The 24629-nt window shown below is 37.8% G+C and overlaps 1 protein-coding gene across 4 annotated transcripts in view; it reads right to left on the bottom strand.

The window, feature by feature from the left end:
- The window catches only part of CAMSAP2 (calmodulin regulated spectrin associated protein family member 2), an 80103-nt gene that overhangs the window by 37862 nt on the left and 17612 nt on the right, over window positions 1–24629 (bottom strand). For all 4 annotated transcript variants that reach the window (XM_058808179.1, XM_058808181.1, XM_058808180.1 and 1 more), the window contains exons 3-4: window positions 1318–1479; window positions 554–637 (exon numbers count right to left, since the gene is read on the bottom strand). In XM_058808179.1, coding sequence (XP_058664162.1) covers window positions 554–637; window positions 1318–1479 — 246 coding nt within the window. The remainder of the gene's footprint in view (window positions 1–553; window positions 638–1317; window positions 1480–24629) is intronic.

Genomic DNA, 24629 nt, shown 5'->3' with positions numbered 1-24629 from the left:
GGATGGCCATATAATGCTACTTAATTAACTGAGCTATGTAAATAAAAGAAAAAAAAAATCCTGTTAGGAAAGGGAAGCAAGCATAATATGTTTTTATTTTATAGGTAATAAAACCTGTAATCAACCAGTATTTTGGATCATGGCCAGAGCAATCCTTCCCATGATACCACATACACATCTCTCTTTTGACATTCACGCAACACACAAGGAAAAAACCTATTAAAAACCATGAAAAAAAGTTCTGGTCTTTTTCATATCAGATCTATCAGGGATTTTAATTCACTCAAAAGTAGTCATTATTCTTAAATTCCTTAGCACTAATGTAAAAGATGTTTCCCCACTATCAAAGATTTATTTGTCAGAAAGGACAACTGGCTATAAAAAGTGCAACTCTGTTAGTTTTATTTTCAAATGTGTATTTTCATGAAAGTGATAAAATAATAACAAAATTAATACTACAAGTTTGCTTTCTATAACAAGCAGTGAATAGTTCAATGTCTGTTTACAGATAAATGCTCATTCTTGCTTAAAACATTTTAACTCCTCCACCTACCTTTTGACCTCCTGCAGATTCTGCACTGTGATGCTCTTTTAGTTTTTGTTCCTGTTCCATGATGTCTTTCAAATGCTCATTTACCTAGGGACAAAATAGTTCATTTAGTTGTCTGTTCTAAGAAACAAGTCACAGAAATTAGAAGTTCTTCAAAAGGTCTATAAATCACGAAGACAGAACTAAAGAGATAAACCAAACATTTCAGACTATAGCCCTGAAGCAAATGTCAGTCTTGGATGCAGTCTAAGGTCACTGCCTGTTAGCTCTACATTGTACAAAATAACCTGTCCCTTATTATGCTCAGTCACATTTGATTAACAGGGTATCCTTGTCACCTGATTTGATTATGCAGTGAAGGTAGATCACTTCAAGCAAGATGTGTTCAAACAAACAGAATAGCTTTGGGTTTAAATCATGACAAAGTACACAATAAGATGACAACTTATAAAGAGCCAAAAAGAGACCCTTGAGCAGGCACTGTGGCATCTCAACATGACAGTGACACCTGAGATGTCACATGTAGTATATATATCCCAGCATTAATTTAGACTTCCCATTTATTTGGTCCACACATGTTTAACTTATTTCTGCATGCTTTTCTTTTTCTAGTCCATAAACAGCAGATGTAGGAACAGTCTGTATCAGAACAGTCCTGATAGGTATATATACATATACATACACAAATACACATCCTGGCCTCTCATCTCTAATTGAATCACACAGATAACAAAGAAAACCCCAGCTTGCTTTTCCAGCACTCATACCTTGTTTATCCAGTACATGACAGCATCCTCAATGTCATAGGGTACCTCTGCAGGCTGGAAGAAGGTGGAGTACTGCTGGGTGCATGCGATGACTTTCTCCACGCTGATCATCTCCACAGTGTAGGCCATCATGAGCGTGTCGATCATGGCCAAGTGAGCACTCTGCAGTGACAAACACCAACACTGATCAGGCTGCAAATCAACACATCTTTCTTATGCACTGCTTCTGAACATAGCCACATGCATGGAAAGACCAAAACTGTGAATGCTATAAGTTTTCTGTCTGGTTGTTCAGTTTTAAATGAAAAGCAAATTAAAACATATATAACAGACTTGGGAACACAGATTAAATTGAAAATAAAAATAATTTCTGTAAAAAAACCCCACCAAACTTAAAGAATTAAAAGTGAACAGAATAAGGAAGTTTATTGAATGATTCAAACATCACATCACTTTTAAGAGAGCTAAAGAGATCTTTTAAATTTGTCACCATAGCAAAACCAAACCTCCCTGTCTGATCAATGTTATTTGTACTGGAAATAAAAGCTGGAACTTGGGGATTGCTAAACCATCTTCATTGTCATGAAAATGCTGCATTAATATGTGAAAGTTCATCTATATTTAAAGTCTTAATCCAGGAAGAAGATGTGATTATACTAATCTTTAGTAAAAACCCAACAAAATGATAGAAAAACATCTCTTTTTCTTCCAGTAAAGTAGTTATGTTATGCAGATGTAAGGTAGGTGCCACAGCTATAGGTACACAGCTAGGTTTAAAATAATGTATCTGCTGTATAAAAGAGGAGCTACATTTCTTCTGGGGTTATATATTGAAAGACAATGGCTGTTTCACAGTTTGTAATAGTTCAAAATCAAAGAATCCCCCCCCAAACCCAACACAATAACCAAAAAAAAAAAAAAAAAAAAAGGATAACAAGGATTTACACTAGATTCTTGTGATTGAATAACAAAATGATGGTGGCTTTTAGAGGCAGTGCCTACAGCTAAACATATTTCCTTCTGCTTCATGATAAGAAAAACAGAAACAGCAAAGTATTAAGCAAGATTTCCCATGGATCAGAACAATTACTAAAGACAGTATTTTTAAAACACTTTCTTCAAAGCTCACAAAGATCCCCAACACTTGTTAACACCACCACTTGAATACTATAAAAAATATTCATATAAACATCTCACAAAGTAGCTGTAACAGCCACGGCAACAGCAATGAACAACATGAGTCACAGCAATATGCTATCTAATCATCACAGTTAAGGTAGCTCATGCACATCACTTATTCCAGAATTCCCAGCAGAAGGAACAGATCCAGACTCTGTGCTGCTCTTAGTGTTTTTGTCACCAATGAACGTGATCATGCTGACCTCAGAAGCAGGCAGCAGCATGTACTGCTTTTTTTTACAGCAGGTAAATTGCTTTGTTTCACAAAGAAGGCAAACTACACTTATAAGACATTCACAAAACTGAAGCTGACAGCCAACATTCCTGGGACAAGCCTGGACCCTGGGTATGGCCTGAGAGCCCTGTCTGCCACAGAGTCCATCTCTGCTCCCAGCAGCAGCACAGCTGGGCAAGGAATCACACCTCCCCCCTGCTGCCACCACTGATGGACTGAATAAACTCCTTCCACCACTGCTTTTATGCCTTTAGGAGCTTATCTGCAGCCTTTATGGACAAACACTGATACAAGCTCCTAGGTGAATGAGGGCACTTGCTGGGCAGCTGAATCTTGCCACTGCAAGTATTTCAGAAGGGAAAGGGTGTGCAGCCTCATGAGGAGCCTGCAGCCCAGGGTGCAGAGCAGCAATGCTCTACAGGGATGCAGGAGCTGCTCCTCTGCTGGCCCAGCAGTGCAGTGCAGTGAAGAGGGGGCTCCAAATCAAGCATCACAAACTGTGAGTACAGCCCCCCAAATCCTTGTGGGGGATTGCAGAGCTTGGAACAGCCATACAAACCCATGCAGCTCTGGTAGGAGCTCCCAGCAGATTGGTGAAAGGTACTTCAGCATAAGCAACACACAGCAAAAGGAAGATTTGGATCATCTCTGACACCTGGGGTCCCTGCTCTAATAATCTTTCCTTGCTACAGCTTGCCTAGTCTGAATGGCATCTTGGTTAAAACCTTGTGCTATTTTCAGAGCCTTCCCCCAAAATAAAAAGGAGACATTAAAACAGCAAGAAAATGCTGGATTTGCTTTTTAAGAGGAGGTAGCGCACAGAAATGTGTTTTCCAGCCAGACAGGAGAGTGCTTCATAGAGAATGCTACTGCTAGGAGCCATTGAGGCTGATCACTGCCTGCTGCACAAGGGAATGCTTTCCACCCTTTACTCCCTGCCTGTGGGAACGACACTGCCTTCCATGTGAGCTCTGACAACCAAGGGAGCTCGCAGAGGTGTGAAAGCAGCATCTTCCTGCCCAGCTGTTGATCCATGAGTAGTGCCCTGGCTACTACACCTGTGCTCTGAGACCAGCCTGCAGGAAAAACCAGCACTGAACTCCCCTGAGGGAACTTAGCAACCTTCACCTCCCCTGCTGGATCATCAGCTCCTCTGGAAAACACAAAGTGTTTTCCTCTAAAATCCTACTAAGTGGATTGCCAGTGGAGAGAGAAAGCCACTGAAGTGTTGTTAGAACTGACAATATGCTCAATACATTATAAATACATTATAAAAAGTAAATTATTTACAATTAGTTAACTGGGTCTCATTTTCAATGCTTCTAGTGAATCATTAATGAAGTGCAAACTACTTAAACAAACAGAGGGAAGAATGACCTTAGATAATAATTTGTACTATCAAAACTAAGTGTAATAAACTTTTAGCAACACTGTGATCCATGTTACAATCTTTATTGCTTACATACAAGCAATCAAATACAAGTATCTTCAGTCTCAGAAGTGACTCCAAGTTATTTTGTTTATAATCCAGGCAGGACACTCAGAAGACTTTTAAAAACCAGTAAATAATGAAAAGAAGAATGACTAGTATTCTGAGAAACAAACAATTAATTGCTACTTTTTTTAGCTAGCAAAAATCAAACTTTTGATTTAATAAATAGTTTCTTTACTACTGAAAATATTTAAAACTAGTAACATGTATGGATTTGTTCCCCTAGAAAATTGCAAGCAACCAAATAAACATATAGGATAACTAATATCTAAAATAGCTGTTTGTTTAGTTTGGTTTGTTTGCTGGGTTGCTTTTTAAAGGAATTACCAAAAGAACAACGAAACTATTTAATTGCACATAAAGCCCTACTGGTTTTCTTCCATTTATTCTGGGAAGAGCAGACAAACTGCATTCTTTTACATATCATCGTTCACTGTGCTCAATAAGAAAGAGTAAACTAAAAACTGCTCTATAAAAATAGCATCCTGCTCTTCCAAATACAGGTTTTATTAACATAACTGCTGAAGTGCTGTAAAAATAACCAAGTTTTAAGAAATTCTGTTGATAGTAATAAATGTTCTGATTTTTTTTGTTTTTGGCTCTCTCACTGAACAGCATATTTTAGGTAGAGCTAAAAAAATCAAGAGGGAAAGTTCACTTTTGCTAGTCAGGTCTGCATTTATGAGTAAATTATGCAAGGAGGCAACATTTCATATCTGAGGGAGAACCAGAAACCACTCTGAGCTGGGCAGAAACTGGGAGCACCCGCTCAGCAATGTCCTCTTTCTCCAGACAAACCTGGACACGATGCCTGAAGGAAGTGCCCAGGAGCAGCTGACAACTGGGATCAGCACAGTACATTAATTTTTGGTATTTTCTCTGAGGTGGTACCATTCAGATACACAGCCTAAAAAACCCAAGCAGGATTTTCATGCTGTCACATACCTCCCACATCCAGAATTGCAGCAAGGCATAAATAAAGATATACAATTCCAAAAAAGAAAAATAATTTTAGAGAAAGAATTTTAAAACCCCCCACACGGTAACAAAATTATACAAAACCATTAGAGAAATATATTTTTAAAAAGTCATGATCAACACAGCAGCAGTGAACAATACAGGAAATAATACACTTATGGGAAAAGTGTAATGTAGAGATTTGGTTTATGCCAATTCTAAAAACCGTTTTTTCCCTTGATTGCTTCAATACAATGGTGCAAAGTAATAAAGCCTTAAATAGAACACAAAGATACATTAAAGAATACAAAATACTAGATTCTTAGAGGTATTTTATTTTCTAAGACACAAATGTGCTTTTGTCTTCCCCAGCTACAGCCTGCAAAGAACACAAGAGTTTTAACTTACTAATCTTAACAATCTCATGTAATTACCGGTTAGTTTCTAACCTGTAATGTAGGTTTCACAGCTTTTCATTCTACTGCTAAATAGTTCAATAAGAAGCTTACTGAACTGCAGAAGAAAAATTATTCTGAGCATGGCTGCTAATGCTTTCCTGTCTGCCTAACATTTGATTAGACAGCTTTCTTCACCTCCATTGAAGAACTGAAAATAACTTCATGAAAAGTGTATAAGCAAAAGGTGTATATGATACTGTACACACAGATACTTAGGGATAAACACACAAATTACAGACAGCTCCTACATTGTTACCTGCTACTAAGGATATTTCTTATATTCCATTAAATGATACTCAGGCCAGGAGCTCCCTTTTGAACTCCCTCTTTAGAAAAGGTATAGACAAACTCATTTCCCACTACAGTACTTGAAAAAAGGGGAAGGAAGAAAGAAAACAGAGGATATAATTGTTACCCTCATGCTAAATAGAAATAAATAATTGGTTCACTCTTTTCTGGAGATTTTTCTTGTAATACAAGTCCCCTACACTCACTATGCTTTGGAGAAGAGATTTGATCTTGGACAGGCTGGCTTTTGTAAACAGAAATACATATTGCACAACAAATACATATATTTCTAGCTGAATTCACTAAAGATTTTGCCTCAACTGCATCAGGCACTTGAGCAAAGAACACAAGACATAAAAATTCTCCCAGCTAAATGTAAAGAGCTGATATCTCCCTTGCATTAGTAGTTAGCATGTAACCAACTTCTTCTGCCTTCTGAAAACAGAGCTTTGGATCCAGGTACTTTTCACATTCCAGTAAAAAAACAGTAATTCCAAGGGCTTCATGGAAATTACTCTGATTATCAAGAATACAGATGGAATAATCACTGTAGGACACATACTTTAGGAGAAAAGGTAAAAACAAGACTTGCTCATATCCATGGTAAAAGAAAGAGAGTAATAGCAGGTGAGTATGAGCTAAAACACACAGGAAAGCAGTGCCCAAAGCACTGCCAGGATCTCCCTACACACCACTCTGACCCACATCTGTGCACCCAGCTTCCTTGCAGGTTCTGTGAACAACAGTTCGGGCAGCCTGGCTAGCTTAAGCCTCCAGGCCCCTTTCCCAGAGACCCTCCCCCAGATAATCCAAATCTCAAATCAATCTGCTGCCACAGGGATATATCTCAATTAAAAATCACAGAATTCCATCTCAGGGAAAGTAGAGGCCAATGCCTAAATACTGCAGGTGAGGAAGGAATTAATGAGCAGCGCCAATAGGTGATAACTCTATTACAAATTTCAAAGTTATTACTTCATTTGACCATCGTTTTTACAACAAAACAAAGACAATTTTGATACTAAAAAGGAAACAAGTTCTAAAGTATTTCAAACAACAAAATGGAGTAGTCTGAAGTAGTCAGTTCTGCTCTGTTTGATGATTTTTGGATGCAATTCTTCTCTAGCCTCACACAGTACTTAGCACAACCCTAAAATAAGCTGAACTGTCTAGTTAGTCTTGTCCTGCAAGGGAATGATCATGCTGAATTACCTCCTTGCTGCATTGCCACAAGGGCTTGACTCTCACAGGATGCTTACTAAGCAAGAACAGGCTTTACTGAGTCATGCTAAGCTCCTTGAGACAGGTTCAGCAACACAGAAGGAATGGCTTTTGCTTTCAGTATTTTTATAGCCTTCTCTATTTGGTTAACCTTTAAAATTTAGTAACCTATTATATGAACATATATATTAAGAAATCATTGTTGGGATGACTATACACATCTGGCACAGGAAACATAATTCATTTATAGAAAAAGGATTTCTCAGGTACAGATATTGGCTGTGCTAAGCATTTTGATAGCACTTATAAGCTTGACCTAAGATTTCCTCATAATGCTCGTTAGGGAGCTTCCTATTTGATTTACTAACTCAATCCTATCTCAACACCTAACAGAGATTCCCAGATTTTCTGGATGACATAACCAAACAAGACTTTGACCTACTCCAGGGCATAGTGAAACAAAGTACCTGCACAACACACACTGGAATCAAGAACCAGCAAATGGTGTTCATCTCATTATTTGAATTTTGACTTATTTTACAGTTTCACATGACCTACTTTCAAATTTTTACATATACTTAGCAATTGCAAGTTGCCTGTTCTTATTTACTGGAAGAACCAAGAGTCTAATGGTAAAAACCACAAAGGCACTTCGGTGTATGCTAAGTACTCCAAGTTTTAAAGATAAATACTGATAGTTAGACAGTTTAAACTAAAGTAAGAAAGTAACACAGTATAACTGGTAAGACAGTTATACACATTTCAACAAGTAAATAGCAAGAGCCTCAAATTTCCCAGAGGACTTTGTTTTTGCAGATAATTGGGGATTTTCCTAGAACATATTGTCAAATCCTGTCCAGATAAAACAACTCAAAAATCTCTTACAAAAATGACTTATGTGCATTGTCTCCTTGCTCTTATGCTGGTTCAAACCAAGAAAAAGCAGTATTTGTATTAAATATAATCTGAATTTCTTATTTTCACAGCAAGCTCCACTACTCTTTGAAGAACACAGAAGTGGGAAAAAAGAAAAACAAGGCTTTGTCTTACCCATATATAAAAAAAAAAGTAGTTCCCTCTTCCTGACTCACTCATACCTGCATAGGAATAACATTAAAACCACCGGTTTGACTTCTCTGGCAGCTCAGCTAACACCTGCAGGGGCACTTATCACCAGGAGGCATCAAAGCACATTCACCTCAGAACATCTGCTGGAGGAACCCAGCCCTAGGAGTGCCGGAGAACTACCACTGCCTCATGGACAAGGAGGAGTGGTAAGACAAGGCAGATTTCTATAGAACTTGGGGTGAAGGGTTCAGGGTTGGGTGACAGGTTGGGTTCTATTGTATAGAAGTACGTAAGAGGGGAAGTTCGGCAAATAGACAAAGAGGCAGAGGCCCCAAAATAAAATTAATGTGTAGTGCTGAGGCATTAATCCATGGAGATGAGACTGGAAATGGAAACAGGGATTTCTTCTCCAGTGCATGAAGCCCTGAGCCTCAGCATCCTGCAAGCCCCAGTGGCAAAGCCTCCCTGTGCCACAGCTCAGCCTGGGGTCAGAAAGGACTTTGTCTGAAACTTTACAGCACACACTGCTAGTTCATCTGTTTGACAGCCAGTTCTGAATGGCAGCTTTTTAGCCCAGGTAATTGATACCACAGCCTTTATCTCACAATCCTTAGAAGATTTAAAGACTTGAATGAATGTAAAATGCCCATTTGATAAAAGGCATGCAATCAACTAGATACTACAATAGTAATTTACTAAAAAAACACCTATAGTAATACAGAGCATGGTATTTCACATAATTCTCAACATTTATTAAATCTAGAGCCTTGGTTTCTGATGAACTGAATGGTAATAATGAGCTTTTCTGCATATAGTACTAATGATACTTTAATTGCAGTGATGAATAGTACAATATACAGGTTTGTTCAATTAATCAGTTTTGTTCAATTAATCTGTTTCAGAAACTGAATTCTCAATATCATTATGCTTGTAAAAAAGGTAAACAAAAATTACGGCTTTTCTACAAGAGAGGAGATGATGTTATCTGGGGTTCTTCCCTTATTTCTCAAACTAAATGAGGATCAAAGTAGGGCCAAATTATCAATGTGAATCTCCAATTGAATTCCACACAGTTCTGGGGCTGGCCGGCCAGGGTATGTTTTTAACTGCCACATTCTACTCAGTTTCCTCAGGAAATGTGCCTCCCAGCTGGAATTTGTGTGAGACTTATCACAATATAAAACTGGAAATACAGACTTAAATTCTCCAGGAAGGCATTTTAAGAACAACTTCAGTTATAAACAAGATATTTGGGGTGTTTTGTTGCAAAAACCATCTTTGTTTTTGAGAGTTACCATCCTTCTTGGTCTAAATTTGTATTGTTATAATGTATGGAGGAAATGTGTATTATTCACCTTAGATACAGAAAAAAAAATGTAGTATTGAAGAGGCCTAATGCCTCTGACATGTAAGCATCCAAGACCTAGGGACAGCTTCATTCTCTCATGTCAAATATAACCGTATATTTACAAAACTGCTGTCCAACCTCCAAAAAGCTTCTGTGGTTTTTGTTAAATTGCTGATACACAAAAATCTATTTTAAACATTAGAATCTTTGTTAGGCTTAGCTTTCTTTGGTAATCTAGCAAAATATTGGCTTAAGAAATCAAAACATGCATGTTCATTTCAACGTGCTATCTTCAAAAAGAAAAAAAAACTACTTTCAATTTTTATGTGAGAACATAATATGAAATCTTCCTGCATTTGCATATGAACAGGCTCCTGATAATTTCCTTGCTGTTTCTTCATTGACCATACAAGGGCAAAGAAATAAGGGCATCACATTCATTACTGTAATGGCAATTACATTAAGGAAAGGAGTTATTTGGCTTTTTTTTCAAACCTTTTTTCAAAGGTTTTTAAGAATACCACATGTATAGACCATAACACAGCACAAGAAGACATGAGAGGGAAACTGACCCAGACAAAAAATTTCTGCTAAAATAACAGCCAAGGTCAAAAGAAATTACCTAGTCTACTCCTTTAAATGAAGCCTATCAGCAGTGTTAAATAATTAAAACAGACACACAAAATTATACTGATCACAAGAAATCTGTTTCTCTACAGCTGTTAATGTAGTAAAACCTTGCAAGTGACAAGCGGCTGACTAATAGCATTACTAAATCAGACAGCTGACCAACATTTTTTCATCTACTTATTAAAGGATTAGGACAGGCCAGCCCCAACAGTGGCTGCTAAACAAGGATATGGCCTACAGTGATGTTATAGCAGAAGTAGGAAAGGTACTTCATGGTTGTTTCAATAAACATATTCAAAAGTATTTCCACTTGTTTGGTTAATCTGGACTAAACACCAAACTTTAGGTCAGACTTTGAACCTCTGAAGTAGAGTATGGGTTCTTCAGAGAAAGATTCTTACATATGCACACACAGGTGTAAAACAATTGCTTTACTGTAAACTTTAAGATCTGTTCTTTCATTATTCAAAGCAACTGTACTAAGGAATACAGCTGATTCTTAAGAAAGAGCAATCTGTGTGCCCTCATAGAGATCATGCTGTACCAATAATCCTTTTTAATAGATTACTTGGGCCGAGGATGTCCACTTCATCTACTGCAGAAGATTTTTGCAGGACATCTGGCAGCAGTCTCCATCACATAAGCTTCTGCTAAGCACAGGGTCACAGCCAGGCTCTGTCTGCACTAGGAACTGCTGCAGACCAACAGGAGCAGATTGGTGCCCAGGAAAGAGTTGTGTTGAGGACAGCATACCTACAAGAAGGACTGCAGTTGTCAACTATCACTACTTTAAAAAAAATCTGGAATTCAAGCAGCATGCTAATAAGGCAGTGGATTGTCGTTCTATCAGTGCTTCACAAAATTGGGAAGGTTGATGACATAGTAACTAAAGCTTTTCTTGAAAGTTTCTTTGGTAAAGGCATGAAAAGTGGTTATCGATATATCATCTTCAGGTACAATTTCTTAAAGAAAACTTTCTTTTGAAAAATTAAATAGGAAATTAGCTTCTAGCCTATGCACAGAAAATATGAAAATGTTTTGCCTAAAGAATTAAGATAGAACAGGAGACCACTGTGAACTACTTCTTAGTTAACTGGTGAGCAAGGTAAAACAGTGCCCACTCTCATCCTTCACAAGCATCTGTTTGTGAACCAGCACTTTTCAGGGTATGGAAATGAATTGGAAAGTCTCCTTCCTCCACCTCTCTTTGGTAATGAAGTAACTGCCAGTTCATAAGTCTTTTAAAAGATTAAAGCAATAAACCACACAATCATGTTCTCATACCTCATGCATTTTTGGTTTATAATGTTATTATTCCAGGACCTGTTGCATAATTAGTAGCTCTTGAAACAGTGAAGTCAGCTGCAGCAGTAACTTATTCACATTGTAGTAAACAACCATTTTCTTAGGCAAAATATCCCTCCCCCTATTCTCCCCAACTAAGACAAGCTGAGTAAAAGAGCATGGTGATAAATGAAACAAAACAGAGAAACCAGCTGAAGAGAAAATCACAAGGCAGAAATGGGAAAACTGCTAACTCCTATCCTTTTATTTTCCAAATAATTACTTAAGATGGCAATAACTACATGGTAAGTATTTTTTTTGCTAACAACAATACCAATAAATACCAACAGTATTATTTGAAACCTTGTGCTACAAGCACAAGATATGTCATTGCATGCTGGCCAGAAACCACACAAGCCCTTCACAAGATGAAACCTTTCCTTTGGCAAAAGCAGTGAGCCCCATACATGAACCTCACCTTGTGAATTGGAAAGAAGGGAGAAGATGAATGGAGGGAAGGAGCTGCGAAGTATTTTATAGCTGTCCTTAAACAATGGATTCAGAGACCACCAACTAGAAACATAAATAGTACCCACCGTGCCACACAAGGATCAGTGCAGGCCCTGTGCAAGATTCAGGCAGTTCCACTGATTCTCAGCATTGTTTCATCAGCCAAATGTGTAAAACCACTGAACAAATATCTCTGCTGGGCAGTCTGGCTGTTGAACATTTGGAGGAACTGAAAACAGGGGTTTTTTTGATGAGGTGGAAAAGAAGCTGGTATAAGGATTGAGGAATGACATCAAGCCAGGCCAAAATCCCTGGAGAGGTACTGCTGCAAGGACTTAATTGATGGTTTTTCCGACTGGACTGAGTAAAGCAAAGAAAAGTAGAAATTGTTGTTTTCCATTTTTTTCTTAATTTCTAAATGCCTTATTTTGCTCTGTGTTTCATGTCTGTGGGTTGTTTGGGTTTTTTCCAAACCTCCTTCTCAGTAAAATTAGAAATTGCTTGACATCTGTTCTTTCTTTTCAAGCATCCAAACTCTGAAATCCCATAATCCGTAAATGGGAAAGGACGATTACTGAGAAACTTGGCTGAACTACACGTGAGACACATTATGGGACATTTCAGCAATCAATTTAAAATCATTGGCTTCAAGTGTGTTATTTCAGAATTGCAGGCAGTATCTGTAACTTATGTTACCTAAAATACCCAAAGGAAAATTTTATCAAACATAAAAAGTTGGCTGTCTGAATAGGCAAGTCAATCTGTAGTATTTGAAAAAGAAAATCAATACTGTGATAGAACAAGATGGAATGGGCACTATTAGAAAAGCTGGTATGCAGTTCTCACTGAAGAAGAAATATCACAAGACATGTACTATTGGTCACAGCCAACAGGCAGGATATATTTCAGTTTCTACCTGATCATCCAGACATATGACAGATCCAAATCAGTAAGCAATTTTGCCAATGAAAATTCTTACAGTACACATTATCACATTACAGATATGAAAGACCGTGCAAAACTTTATATTAAACATGAAAATTTGTCAATATTTTAAAATGCACTTCAAAACATAAATTAGATAATTTAGGGTTTGCTTAGAAATGTTAATTATTCCTACTTAGACACAGAACAGTTGCTATTTTCCGATGTATTCCAAATTATGATTATTTCAAGTTCTGTGTTGGATACATATGGACACACATCAAGCAAGGCAAGAGGTACTAGAAAAGCCCAAGAATGAACCCAGGCCAGAAGATTGCCAAGGCTACAGGAGAATGTACACATGGGTTCTCCCTGAACAAATGGCTCTGTGGTATTTTAGCTTCCAGTAAATAATGTGTACTCTGTGTATATAACGCAGGTACAGTGGATATATTGATTTAATTCATTATTTTATTACCCCATGACAGATTAAAGGTGTGGGTATAGATCTGGGATATCTCATGAGTGAAGAACTACTGCACAATCTTATAGTAATTCACGGAGAACAATCACACATGCACCTGTAATCCTCACTTAAATAAAGTTTCACTTCAGAAAGACAATTTTATATGTTTACATTGCTGCAAAGAAAAAGGACAAATACAAAAACTATTAGGATAAACTGTCAAGAATATTCACATTAGTACCCATACTTTCTGTTGTGTCTGGAACTCTTCCCATTCATCCTCCTTGCACTTGGATGCAAAACAAATACTAACCAAAGAGTGTATGGTGTAATACTTACATCATTTGGATAGTTCAAAAGGCATTATCAAATCCAAACCAAAGGAAATGCTTAATACAAGTTACCCATACTGAAGAAAAACGAAGACAAAACAAAATCAGTTTTGCATGTCCAGAGAGAAGCACAGAGAGGCTCAACCAGAGCAGCTACTACAGACAAGAGGAACATGAACACCCCTCACTCCTTTCCTTCCATTACAGCCTGCAAGCCCCGTGCGCCACGGCAGGATGTGCAGCCCCCAGCAGGAAGGTGGCTCCCAGCTCCGTGCCTCAGGCAGGCTGAGCAGCACAGGCTGCTGGCACAGGCTGCTGGGAGGAGAGGCCCTGGGAAGAGAGGGGCTGCTCAGACCCCCATTCCAGAGCCACACTGACCTACCTTATCAATGCAAGGCACCTCCAGCCTGGGAATAACTCAGTGCTCTGACTCCGTGATTCAGGAGGATGAACAAATGCTTTATTAAGCTATATTATATCACACTAATACTAAATTATAACCATACTAAAGAGATACTACTGAAAAACCCATGACTGTCTGGAGAGTCAGGACAGCTTCGACCCAATCAATCCAATCAACCCTGTCCAATTAACACATCACTCTCAGTAAACAATCTCCATAACACATTCCACATGTGCCAAACAACAGGAGCAGCGAGTAGAGGTAAGAATTGTTTTCTCTTCTTCTCTGAGGTTCTCACTGCCCTTCCCAGGGAAAATCCTGGGAGAGAGAATTATGTCTCTCTGTGCTCAAAGAATGTGAATACCACACTACCTGAAAGTCACAACGATGAAATTATGCAAAATAAAGAAAGGGCATGGTAATAGTGATTCTTCTTTTACTTGGGTACTCTTTAAAATACTTCTATCATTGATTAACATGACCTTTGCAATGACTTCTGAATTAATCCCTAACTGACTACACTGGGATTCTCTTTACATAAACTACAGATTCTTTTGGCAATGTGAGCTTTATCAATGACTGACTAGAGAAGTTATTTTGAATGCTGCCTTCATCTTAACTCTACATTGTAAATGTCTTATTTCCCTTCTTGTAGGTCTGGCTCAGTAATGTTCACGTTTGTTTACATACCCACATTTACACACCAATATGTCTATAGGAATGAGGTGTCAGAGTGGCTTTCAATGCACACAGCAAATGATGTTTGCAACAGGCCCTAATGAGAATGAATCAGTCATTCAAACAGCATTATCCCTTTGAGATATGAACAAGACAGCCTGTCACATTTAGAGACTAATGCCATGCTTTTGCCAGAGTTCCAAGACTCCAAATGAAGATGCCACTTTAGTTTTTCCTAGCTTTACAGTGTTTGGCACCACCAGTAATTTTTTAAAACTTTTGTTCATGCACAGTTAAATATATTATCTTCAATGCTGTTTCTATAGATACTAATATCAGTATTAAAAATCAGGTTTTTAAACAGATCAGTTTTATAGAAAAATCAACCCTAACAAACACCAGCCATTTGCTTAACAAGTCCTGTTCAGCTCTTTATATTTTATGTATATATATTATGATCTTTTCATTCCTCTGTTGCCCTGATCCAACATTAAAAGTTGCCATTTCATCCTGGTATTTCAATAAGACACTGGATGAAACAAGTTAAATTCCCTTCTAATTACTGATAAAGAATGTACTGAATGCATTCATATATACAAATATAATTGTATATACTTATGATAAAACATGCTGCTAGGTGAGATAAAGACAAACAATTCTCTCATATAAATAAATAATTAATAGATACATATATAGACCTGGTTTTATAGTCTTCTCACTCAGCCTCCACATTTTATCCTGCATTTGATTAATTTAATAAACATTTCACTGAAATAGTAAGCAACCCTACCTTAAGCACTATGTACTGCATTCTGACACTCATGACAGGGGAAAACAAGTGACTTTCACCTCAAACCCTCATTAATCTTTATATATATATGTTCAAACTGCTTATGCAAATGCAATTAATTGCATCCACTAAAAAGGCATCTGAAATACGTAAAAGAATGCAAAACAATTTCTGTAAATATAAGCCTACTGTAACATGCTTTTTCACAGCAGCAAGTACTGAAATGAAATCATATAAAAAGTTCAATTAAAAGTTCAGTGTTGTTCCCATACTTTTCTTCAGTTTTTTCCTGCTCCAATATTAATCCATTATTTTGGTCCCAGAAATTTTGACAAAAAAGTAGCAGATAATGGCATGTCTAGTTGCCAACAAATTAACAGTGTATTATTTTAATCTGTAAAGCACATGTATCCTGATGCTGTTGCAAGAAGCAGAGGAAGAGTGGTGGGAGTTACACTGTGGGAGAAAAAATTATCCCCATTCTGGAAGAAGATATTCCCAGCAATAAGGCTTTATCACATCTTGCCTACACACAGATCTGGAAGTCTCTGCTTTGTTGGGATTGTCACAGATTGATGATGTCCTTTTTAAAGAATAACAGAAGCACTTTGGGGAAACACCTCCAAGCACTTGGCTGTGATTATCTTTTAGTAACAAGAAGGTGCAGAGTGGGAAGAAGCTAAAGTTGCTCTGTATCAGCGATGCTTTGTGAATTGATGAACTCTGAGCTCCAGCCTCTGGAGAAACTTCCTTCCTCTCTCACCCAGCCATCACTCCAAGTCCCCTTGAAATCCAGTTCCTCCCCCCTCTAATCTCTCACATTTTTTCCTCAGACCTGCATCCTGAAGGCCTCCTTGAACTATTCTCAGTATGTGATGCCTCAGGAAGGAAGCTCATCAGAGTCCACAGCTATTTGGTCTGCACTTCAGCCTTCCCTTTGGCAAAGGAGTGAATTTGGCTCACTCCCCTCTAGTCCAGCAGCTATCTCCAATATGCTTGTAAGAACTTGTACAAAAAAGAATTTGTAAAATAAATAACCAGCTGAAGAGAGATATAGGCCATCCCCAAGCAGAACAAAAGACAAAACCAAAACGTCATTGAACTAGGATTAAACTTGCAAATTCAGATCATAGTTTAAATTCTTTTCAAAGAAGATTTGGGAAAGGTACAGAAGCAATGCAAAAAAATGAAAAATCAGCAGTATATACCATCAGGAAAACTAAACAGGAAAAATCAGTCAGGTTTCATAGGATGTAACCTGAACTGGAAAAATGGTAGGTATTTTTCCAGATAAAATAACTGCCAGGAGAAAACCACAAACCACCATTTAGAAGACTATGATTTGGACAAGACAACACAAGGGACAATATGGTCAAAACAGAATATATTTTAGAGTAATATGAAAGCAGTCTTGCATGATTTATTCCTTAATTTAGTCAAGATGGCAGCTTACATTAGTTAAAAGTAAATATGAACCAAGAGCTTGTTCATACAGGGAAAAAGTGATCTAAGTGGCAGGAGAGACATGCAGTTATACCATTAAACACAGCACATTTTTAAACCACCTAAGTGCTGACAGGCTTTTGTGCTGCTGTGCAAGGTTTCAGCCTTAAAAAGCCAGCTTGTAGCTCCTTTCTTTGATGACTGAAGACAGGGTGGGAAATACTGGCCTACAGAGAAATATCTCAATTCTGTTAGGAGTTAACATACTGACCTGCAAGCTCACACTAGTTGTGCATTTCCCTTTTTTAAAAGAGTTCTAATTCAGTCTTCTAGAAAATATGTTAATTTTTGATAGTCTTTGGATTAACTGCAAGTCTGCCAATTTCATGCTTAACCTAAATCTTCATCTCAGTGTAGAGCAAACAAGGAAAGGAAAAAATGCCATGCTTTTAAAACTACAAAAGGATTAAAGAGGAGTAATCTGTACACATTGAGCTATTCTTCCAATAAGTGTAAGAACACTGGGGACATTCCAAAAGATTAGAAGACACGAAACAACAGATTGGTTTTTTTTGAAAGTCAACAGACAATACAAATAATTTTAATGCCCCAAATACTTCTCATGTAAAATAATTTCAGAGTCAACAAGCAGCTTGATTTATGTATGATAAATGAACACATGCCAATTTAAACATGAACTAACAGAATATAATCCACTCTCTAAATTTATGTATAAATATAAGTGGAAAGTGAAAGACTTATTATGAGTGTAAGGCATCTAACTTGATACTAATGCATTCTGATTAAAGAGACTTCTTAATGCTGGATACATTAAACTGATGTAGAGTGCAGCCCTGAGCATAGAATCAGTGATGAATTGGTGAATTTTTCAAGAAACATCACATGAATGAGTTATCAGCTCACCATCTCTTAATATTTTTACCAGTGGCCTGGAAGGAAAACTCATCACTGATCAGGGTTAAAGAGAAGGCAAAATTTGTGGGACAATGATGAATGACAGGAATAATCAGTTCCTCCTCTAAATTTGGGAGGGTAAGAAGAGAAATAAGTCCCACAGAAATGGCAGATCTCACCTTAACTCAAAAAAGGCAAGCTACAAGAATCAGAAAGGTACTGCCTTCTCTAATAGGAAATAAAGGAAATTTTAAAGTTGTTAAAGAAAAGGAACCTAAATTAATTGACACTAGATATGATAAGAGCATAAATGTGTTAAGTCATTAGATGTTAGAACAAGCAAGGCTGCATTATCCTTCTCCTTCTCCCACAAGCAGTACAAGCCAGTAATACCAAGGTACATGTAATACTTATGTACATGTAGCCTGTTACATAAGTTCTCAGTTCCCAATGTTCTGGGAAAACCAGATAAGTTATTCTTCAGTGCTTAGAGGCATATGAGTATTTTTGCTGCTGTTGCTGAAAGGACATAGTACTTCAGGAGGATTGGGGTTTTTTTCTCCCAAAGCTTTGACCTGGAAAAATAAGAATCTTCATACATATGCATCATACTTTGAGAATCAGGATTTGCTTCTCTCCAGCAGCTCTTTGGTAGCATGTATACATATTTCTTTATCACTTCAGTATTACCATGCTATGCATAAGTTGAGTGTTCTTTGTATTTCTTCCTGTTGCTAGAGAAAAGCTAAAAGCGGGAGTTGGAATGAGTTCATCCTTTGCAATTATTTATCTACCTTATAAGATACATCTTATCATAAAGAATTTATCAACACAGAAGTTATGAGACTTCCCTGACAAAATGATATACTGAACTACATTAATTTCCAATCTTTCTATAGGCAGTCACAACATTATTTTTAACCTCACATACACACAGCTCTCTTTACAGTGAATTCTAAGTATCACTAGATGGTTTGGGTTTGCTTTTGGGAGCAGGGAAGTTAAGAACAGGGGTTAGGAAAAGAAACAAACAAAAAAGTAAAACATTTATAATTGTTAAGTGAATTTTCTTTCCATCAACCTTCTGTCCATTTCACTGTTTCCCTTTTATATAATAGGATGTAACTGGCAGAGTCCTGTAATTTCTGTAATTTGCTCTAACTTTTTTTTTCAGTCCAGGCTTCAAAGTGAATTGGCTGTCTTGGCAAGACAATGCCCCAGAAACATACCAGTGGGATTTACACAATTCTGTCTGTGTAATAGACCAGGAAGCTTTTACAAATGTTTATTACCTCACAGAGTGCCCTTAAGAAAGGAACTCAAGTGCAGGGTATTTTCCACCAAAGCCTGTTTCAGCAACATATGGTATAATCAGTTCCAAATTAATCTTCAGATGACGGAGAAGAGAGTCAGAAAAAAGTGTGTATTAACCTTTTGCACTGGAGGAGAGAACACATAAGTGAATTGCTGGTCAGTAGGCACAGTCTGAGGTTAGAGATTGTCACCACCTGAACAGGCAATGTCACTGCAGGACAGGCAGCTGACACACACAGGTCACCTGCAGGCTCCTGCTCACAAAAACACCCCACAAGCCATGTGCCCTACAAGCCTTGACAAGGTCAGCTGGAATCCTGGGCCCAGTTTCCAGCACAACCTGGCAAGAAAGCCATGAAATGGGGGGTGCTTGGAATGAAGAAAAGGTTTGGGGAACAAAGGGCCTGAGAGACTTTACCTGCCCACACGTAAAAGAGCTGCTACGAGGAGGAAGGGAATAAACTGCTCATGCTCACACAGGCACAGTAGAAATTAAGGAGTTGATACTACATAATAGATTTTAGAAAGTCTCCTTTTCCTATTTCTTTCTGATGGCAGAGTTCTTCTGACAGCTGATATGGCAAAATAAAGCCCCTCTTACCCCAGAGCCCCATTTACTTTATAATTTGCACATCAGCAGGCCAGCATCAGTAAAAAGAGGCTGAGGTGGTACAACTTCTGTAACTACACCTTTGAATAAATGCTGTTGACAAACAGGGAGAAAATGCCATCTATCCTTCAACAGCACTTAATTGGCACCTACTGCAGTGGTTTGTTGCCTAAATACTACTTACTACACTGTACTTCAATATATGAGTATCCTTTAATAATGTAGCAGATACATCAGTTTCATATTTAAGAAACATGTTTTATATAATGAGATTGCATATTACATACTATACATATTTAATAATTGCATCATGTAAACTTAATCTGTTGGCCCATTACAAGCTTACCCAATATCTACATATTCTCTCTGCTTTTCTTGTAATTTTCTTCTTTTAAAGGCCAAAATATTTTTAGCCTGCCACTTCATGAAACCAAACAATTAAAAGAATTTCAACACACACTTCACATTATATATATACTTATAAATATTGATTGCTGTGTTTTCTAAATTGTATTCCAAACACCCCACTTAGATCTTATGAAAGCTCTTGCCATTTCAGCTTTAGAGGGATGTCATCAGTCTTGACAGCTGATGATTTGGATCTCTGGCTACTGCTAGATGATTATATAAATTGTGCTAAAGATAACTTTTTCCATTATTCTAAAATCATAAAGCTGCAGGATTTCTCTCTAACACACACTTTACTAATTTTTCCACTGGTCTAAGATTCGTGGTTTGAGAAAGAAAAGAAGCATACTGGGAGATATCCTTCCTCATGATCATCTGATACATGAGAAAAAAAATGAACATCGCCTACATTTATACTACATAGTCATTTTCCTACAGAGCAGTATTACAGTCAATTAAAAACTTAAACTATTCAACCAGTTATCAGGTAACCTTTTAATGTAAATCTTGTTTATTTACATAGGACAAATTCTACTGGATTTTGCTTTGGCTGATTGGGAGATACGTGTCTGCAAGGCAAGACAATTTTTTACTTATTCATATAAACCTACCAGTTCCTATAAACAATGGACATACATGGCTATTTACAGCATTTCCCTAACTGTCACACAAGAAGAATAGATATACTATGGAGACCTTAAGATATTTTGTTCATTCAACCTCAGGAAAAGAAAATCTCATAATGTTAAATTCCATGGAGTTTGTAAGAACAAAGATTTTGTTATGATACATCTACTGTGATGACAGAGTGTGTTCTCTGCTGATAAAGGCAGGCAGATTGCCAGGATTATGTGTGCAGATTAACAAATGCAGACTCTCTATGTTCTTTTGTACTAGACTGGAGCAGCTGCTGCATTTTGGGGAGTACAAACTGTATTCCTTCAACAGTCAGTGTGGTTTTGTCCCCTTGTTGCTGTGTGTATGTACTACACAGAGCTGGTAGTGAAGCTCTCCTTATGTTTACATGACTGACCCACACCTCCTGCTAAAAGCTGCTCACTATTTTCCATAATAGGAAGAAAGCAGTGCTCTTCCACTGCCTGCTACAACCATGTAAGATTTTTAGCTTTGTGCTAGCCAGTATAAGGGATTTCTCTTCCTTACCATGATTCAAACAAACTGTTGAAGAAATTCCTTCTAGGTAGTCTGTAAAACAATTCACAGATACATCTTTTCCTAATAGCTCAGTTAGTGTGCTCCAAAATATACTTAACCCAGCAGAAGTAAGACCATTCCTAAACATTTATTTAAATAAACCTTTTCACATATTTAAAGATACAAAGAAAGTTCACAGCAGCAAACCAACAGCCAAAAACCAAACCACACTACGTAACAGTGCTATTGAAACAGGAAGAAAATGTTCTTAAACTGTGTTTAACAAAATAGACCTTCTTTCAAGGTTAATGAAAATACTTCCTGACCTTTTTAGAAAGCATTTTATACATAGTATCTGGCTTTCTTTATGGGCTTAATTCATGACATATTTTTTTCACAATTTATTCCTCCTTTTAACTGGTTTTCTTTTTATGCTTCAGGAGTGGATTTTGGTATGCTCTCAGGTGGTTGCTTTGGGTTTTTAAAATTAAATCACCACCATCACCCCCTTCTTCTCCACTTCTCCCTCTCCCGCAGGTTAAAAGCGTCACAAGATGGAATAATAACTAAGAACACAATCAGAAGCTCTTTGATTTAAATCTTGAGTTTGTTCAATGCAGAAGAACAACTATTTTGCAAGGAAGTGAACAAGATAGGCAAGAGACAATAATAATGCACTGCATTATTTTCTCATGAGAGGCATGAGGCTTGACTTTGGGAGGTACTACATTCTCTTGAGGTTCATTTAATTTCCTGTCATTATTTCCAAAAGCAGCAGTTTGATTTAGTAGATAATGTATCTCGTTTGGAAGAGAATATTGCAATATTCTCTTCTCATTTTAGTAAAAGATTAAATGTAGTTACCACAATTTTACATTAGACTAAGCATGATGTGCTGCTATTTCTAAATATTTCCTACTACTTTCAGCTGGCAAAGGCCAGTATAAGGACAGCTCTGTAAACATCTGTATCCATCAGGGATTTTATGGTGGCTCTGAGAAGGCACTTTCAAGGCAATACAAGGAGCATAGTTTATTCAATAGCTCTGCACAACTGAAATAAACCCTACAAGAGCTGTCAAAAAGAACAATCAGATTTAGTTACCTTCTAGGCAAGAATTCTTAGTAATCCAAGTTTGAAATGCCAGCTACAGTGCTGGAACCCTAAGATCAAAATACTACAAAGATTTTTGTACTGAAATTAAGGATGCTGGGAAAAAAAAAACAAAAACAAAACCACACACACACAACACAACAACAACTAAAACTAAACATAGAGAAATCATAGAAAGCCTTAGGGTTTTTAGCATTAGAGCTTCTGGAAAGGACCAGGAAAGCATCCCTCCCTTGTATTCTTTATAGAAACAACTTTGGTGTCAGTAGCTTTGCTACCTTCCACATTAGTTGCCACATTTGGTGCACAAGTTGAGCAGACAGCATTCCATGAAAACCCAAAGAATGTTGCAGAGGCCTTTGTGGTTATCTAAGTCTTCCACAAATTTCTGATACTGATATACAGACGTACAACAAACCCTACTATAATTCACATTGACAACCTGCATGTTTGGCACTCACTAAATTCTAGACAAACATACTGCAGAGAACATCCCAAGACACTGCCCAAGACACAAAAAAAAGCATTTTCTACATACAAGAAAAACATAATTAAATACAAGCAGCAAGCAAAACAAAATACCCAGGCTATGAGTCTACAAAAATTGCTTGAAAAAAAGCTAATAGGACATGAAGTCCTGTGTTAAAATGGTACAAGCTGAATGAACTCTGGGAGAGCTGCAGCAGTTCCTGTGGCCCAGAGTGCACTGGCACCCTGTGTGTGAGGGAGCCTGGTTCAACACTGCTGGGGCAAACAGGAGTTAGTGCAGGGCTGACTGGAGTGGGATGGCGTATTTGACACAGGAAATCCAGCAAAAATACTGGATCCCTATTTTCAAGCAAATGAGAACCTTATGAGGAATGCATGTGAAGAGATGAGACTAGAAATGGAACAAAGAATATGGAACCTCTAAAGATTACATTTTCCCAGCCCAAACTCCCCGCAGACTGGTTCTACACAGCACATCAGACTCACTGAACTCAGGTTCTATTTCACCACTACATTTGCTTATTATTTTAATCTTCTATAAAACATACTACTATCAAAGATATATCACAAGGCAGTTAGAATCTGGTGCTTTAACTAACAAATTATGGTAACTACGGGTTCAAGTCAAGTAACTGCAAATTCTTTTTATATGTCTTCATCTAATACCTAATTTACAATAGCATGGAATGGAAACTTGTTGCATCATGCTGAAAACCAGAAAAAAATATTCTTCAGGGCAGAAACCACATCTTACTTTGTTCTGTGAAGTGCTTAGTACATGTTGTGCTGCTTTCCAGAGCAGAGTTAAAGGAGCTGCACAGCCTGGGAGTGCAGAGACTGCAGCATGTAGCTGCAAGTAACAGGGTGAGCTGCTGCAGCCCTTCCTCAAGGAGAAACACACTGCTGATGAAAGGCACTGTCATTTCCAGTGAATGCAGTCTGCCAGGGACACCAAAAGTCTGGATTGCAGGATGAGTTAACCACTTACTGTCTGTTATCTCATCCAGAAAGAGAGCCAGGCTCTGGCTGTGGTACATACACACCTAGCACTATCAATCCCCACTCCTTCTGCCTTCCACAGCAGTTTCACTGGATTGGATTAACTCCACAATCAGTTCTGCACAACAGAAAAACAAAACTGGTGCAAAGGTCCCTGGGCTCACCTCTGCTCCCTCCTCAGGGGATTCACTTCAGCCAGCTGTGCTCCAGTCCTGGGAAATGGGCTTGGCAAGTGGGCTACCACAGGTGTGATCCTAGAGCCCAACTTCCAGGTTACAAGCTCAAAAAAATGCATTTGTGCTCTCTGAAACAGCCCCACACTGCAAACCACGAGAGCAGTGACTGGAAGAAATACAGGTGTTTGCCCCAAACATGCACTCCTGATGACTACTAACCAGCTAATACAGGCACACATAATTACACCTCAGTTACAGTCCAGATTGACAAACTGCTACAGAGAAATTACTGCCAGAATTCCTCACAAGATGTCTTCAAGGAAGAAGGCAATTTGCAGCTAAATGGATATACAACTTGCATGACAGCACACTACTTTTTATATTTAAACCCCATACACACAAATAATAGCTCAGAATTAAGAAAGCA

The sequence above is a fragment of the Ammospiza caudacuta genome, chromosome 7 (assembly GCF_027887145.1).
Source record: "Ammospiza caudacuta isolate bAmmCau1 chromosome 7, bAmmCau1.pri, whole genome shotgun sequence".
Taxonomy (NCBI): Eukaryota; Metazoa; Chordata; class Aves; order Passeriformes; family Passerellidae; genus Ammospiza; species Ammospiza caudacuta.
Note: the sequence above shows the minus strand (reverse complement) of the source record. Positions and strands in the feature narration are given on the sequence as shown.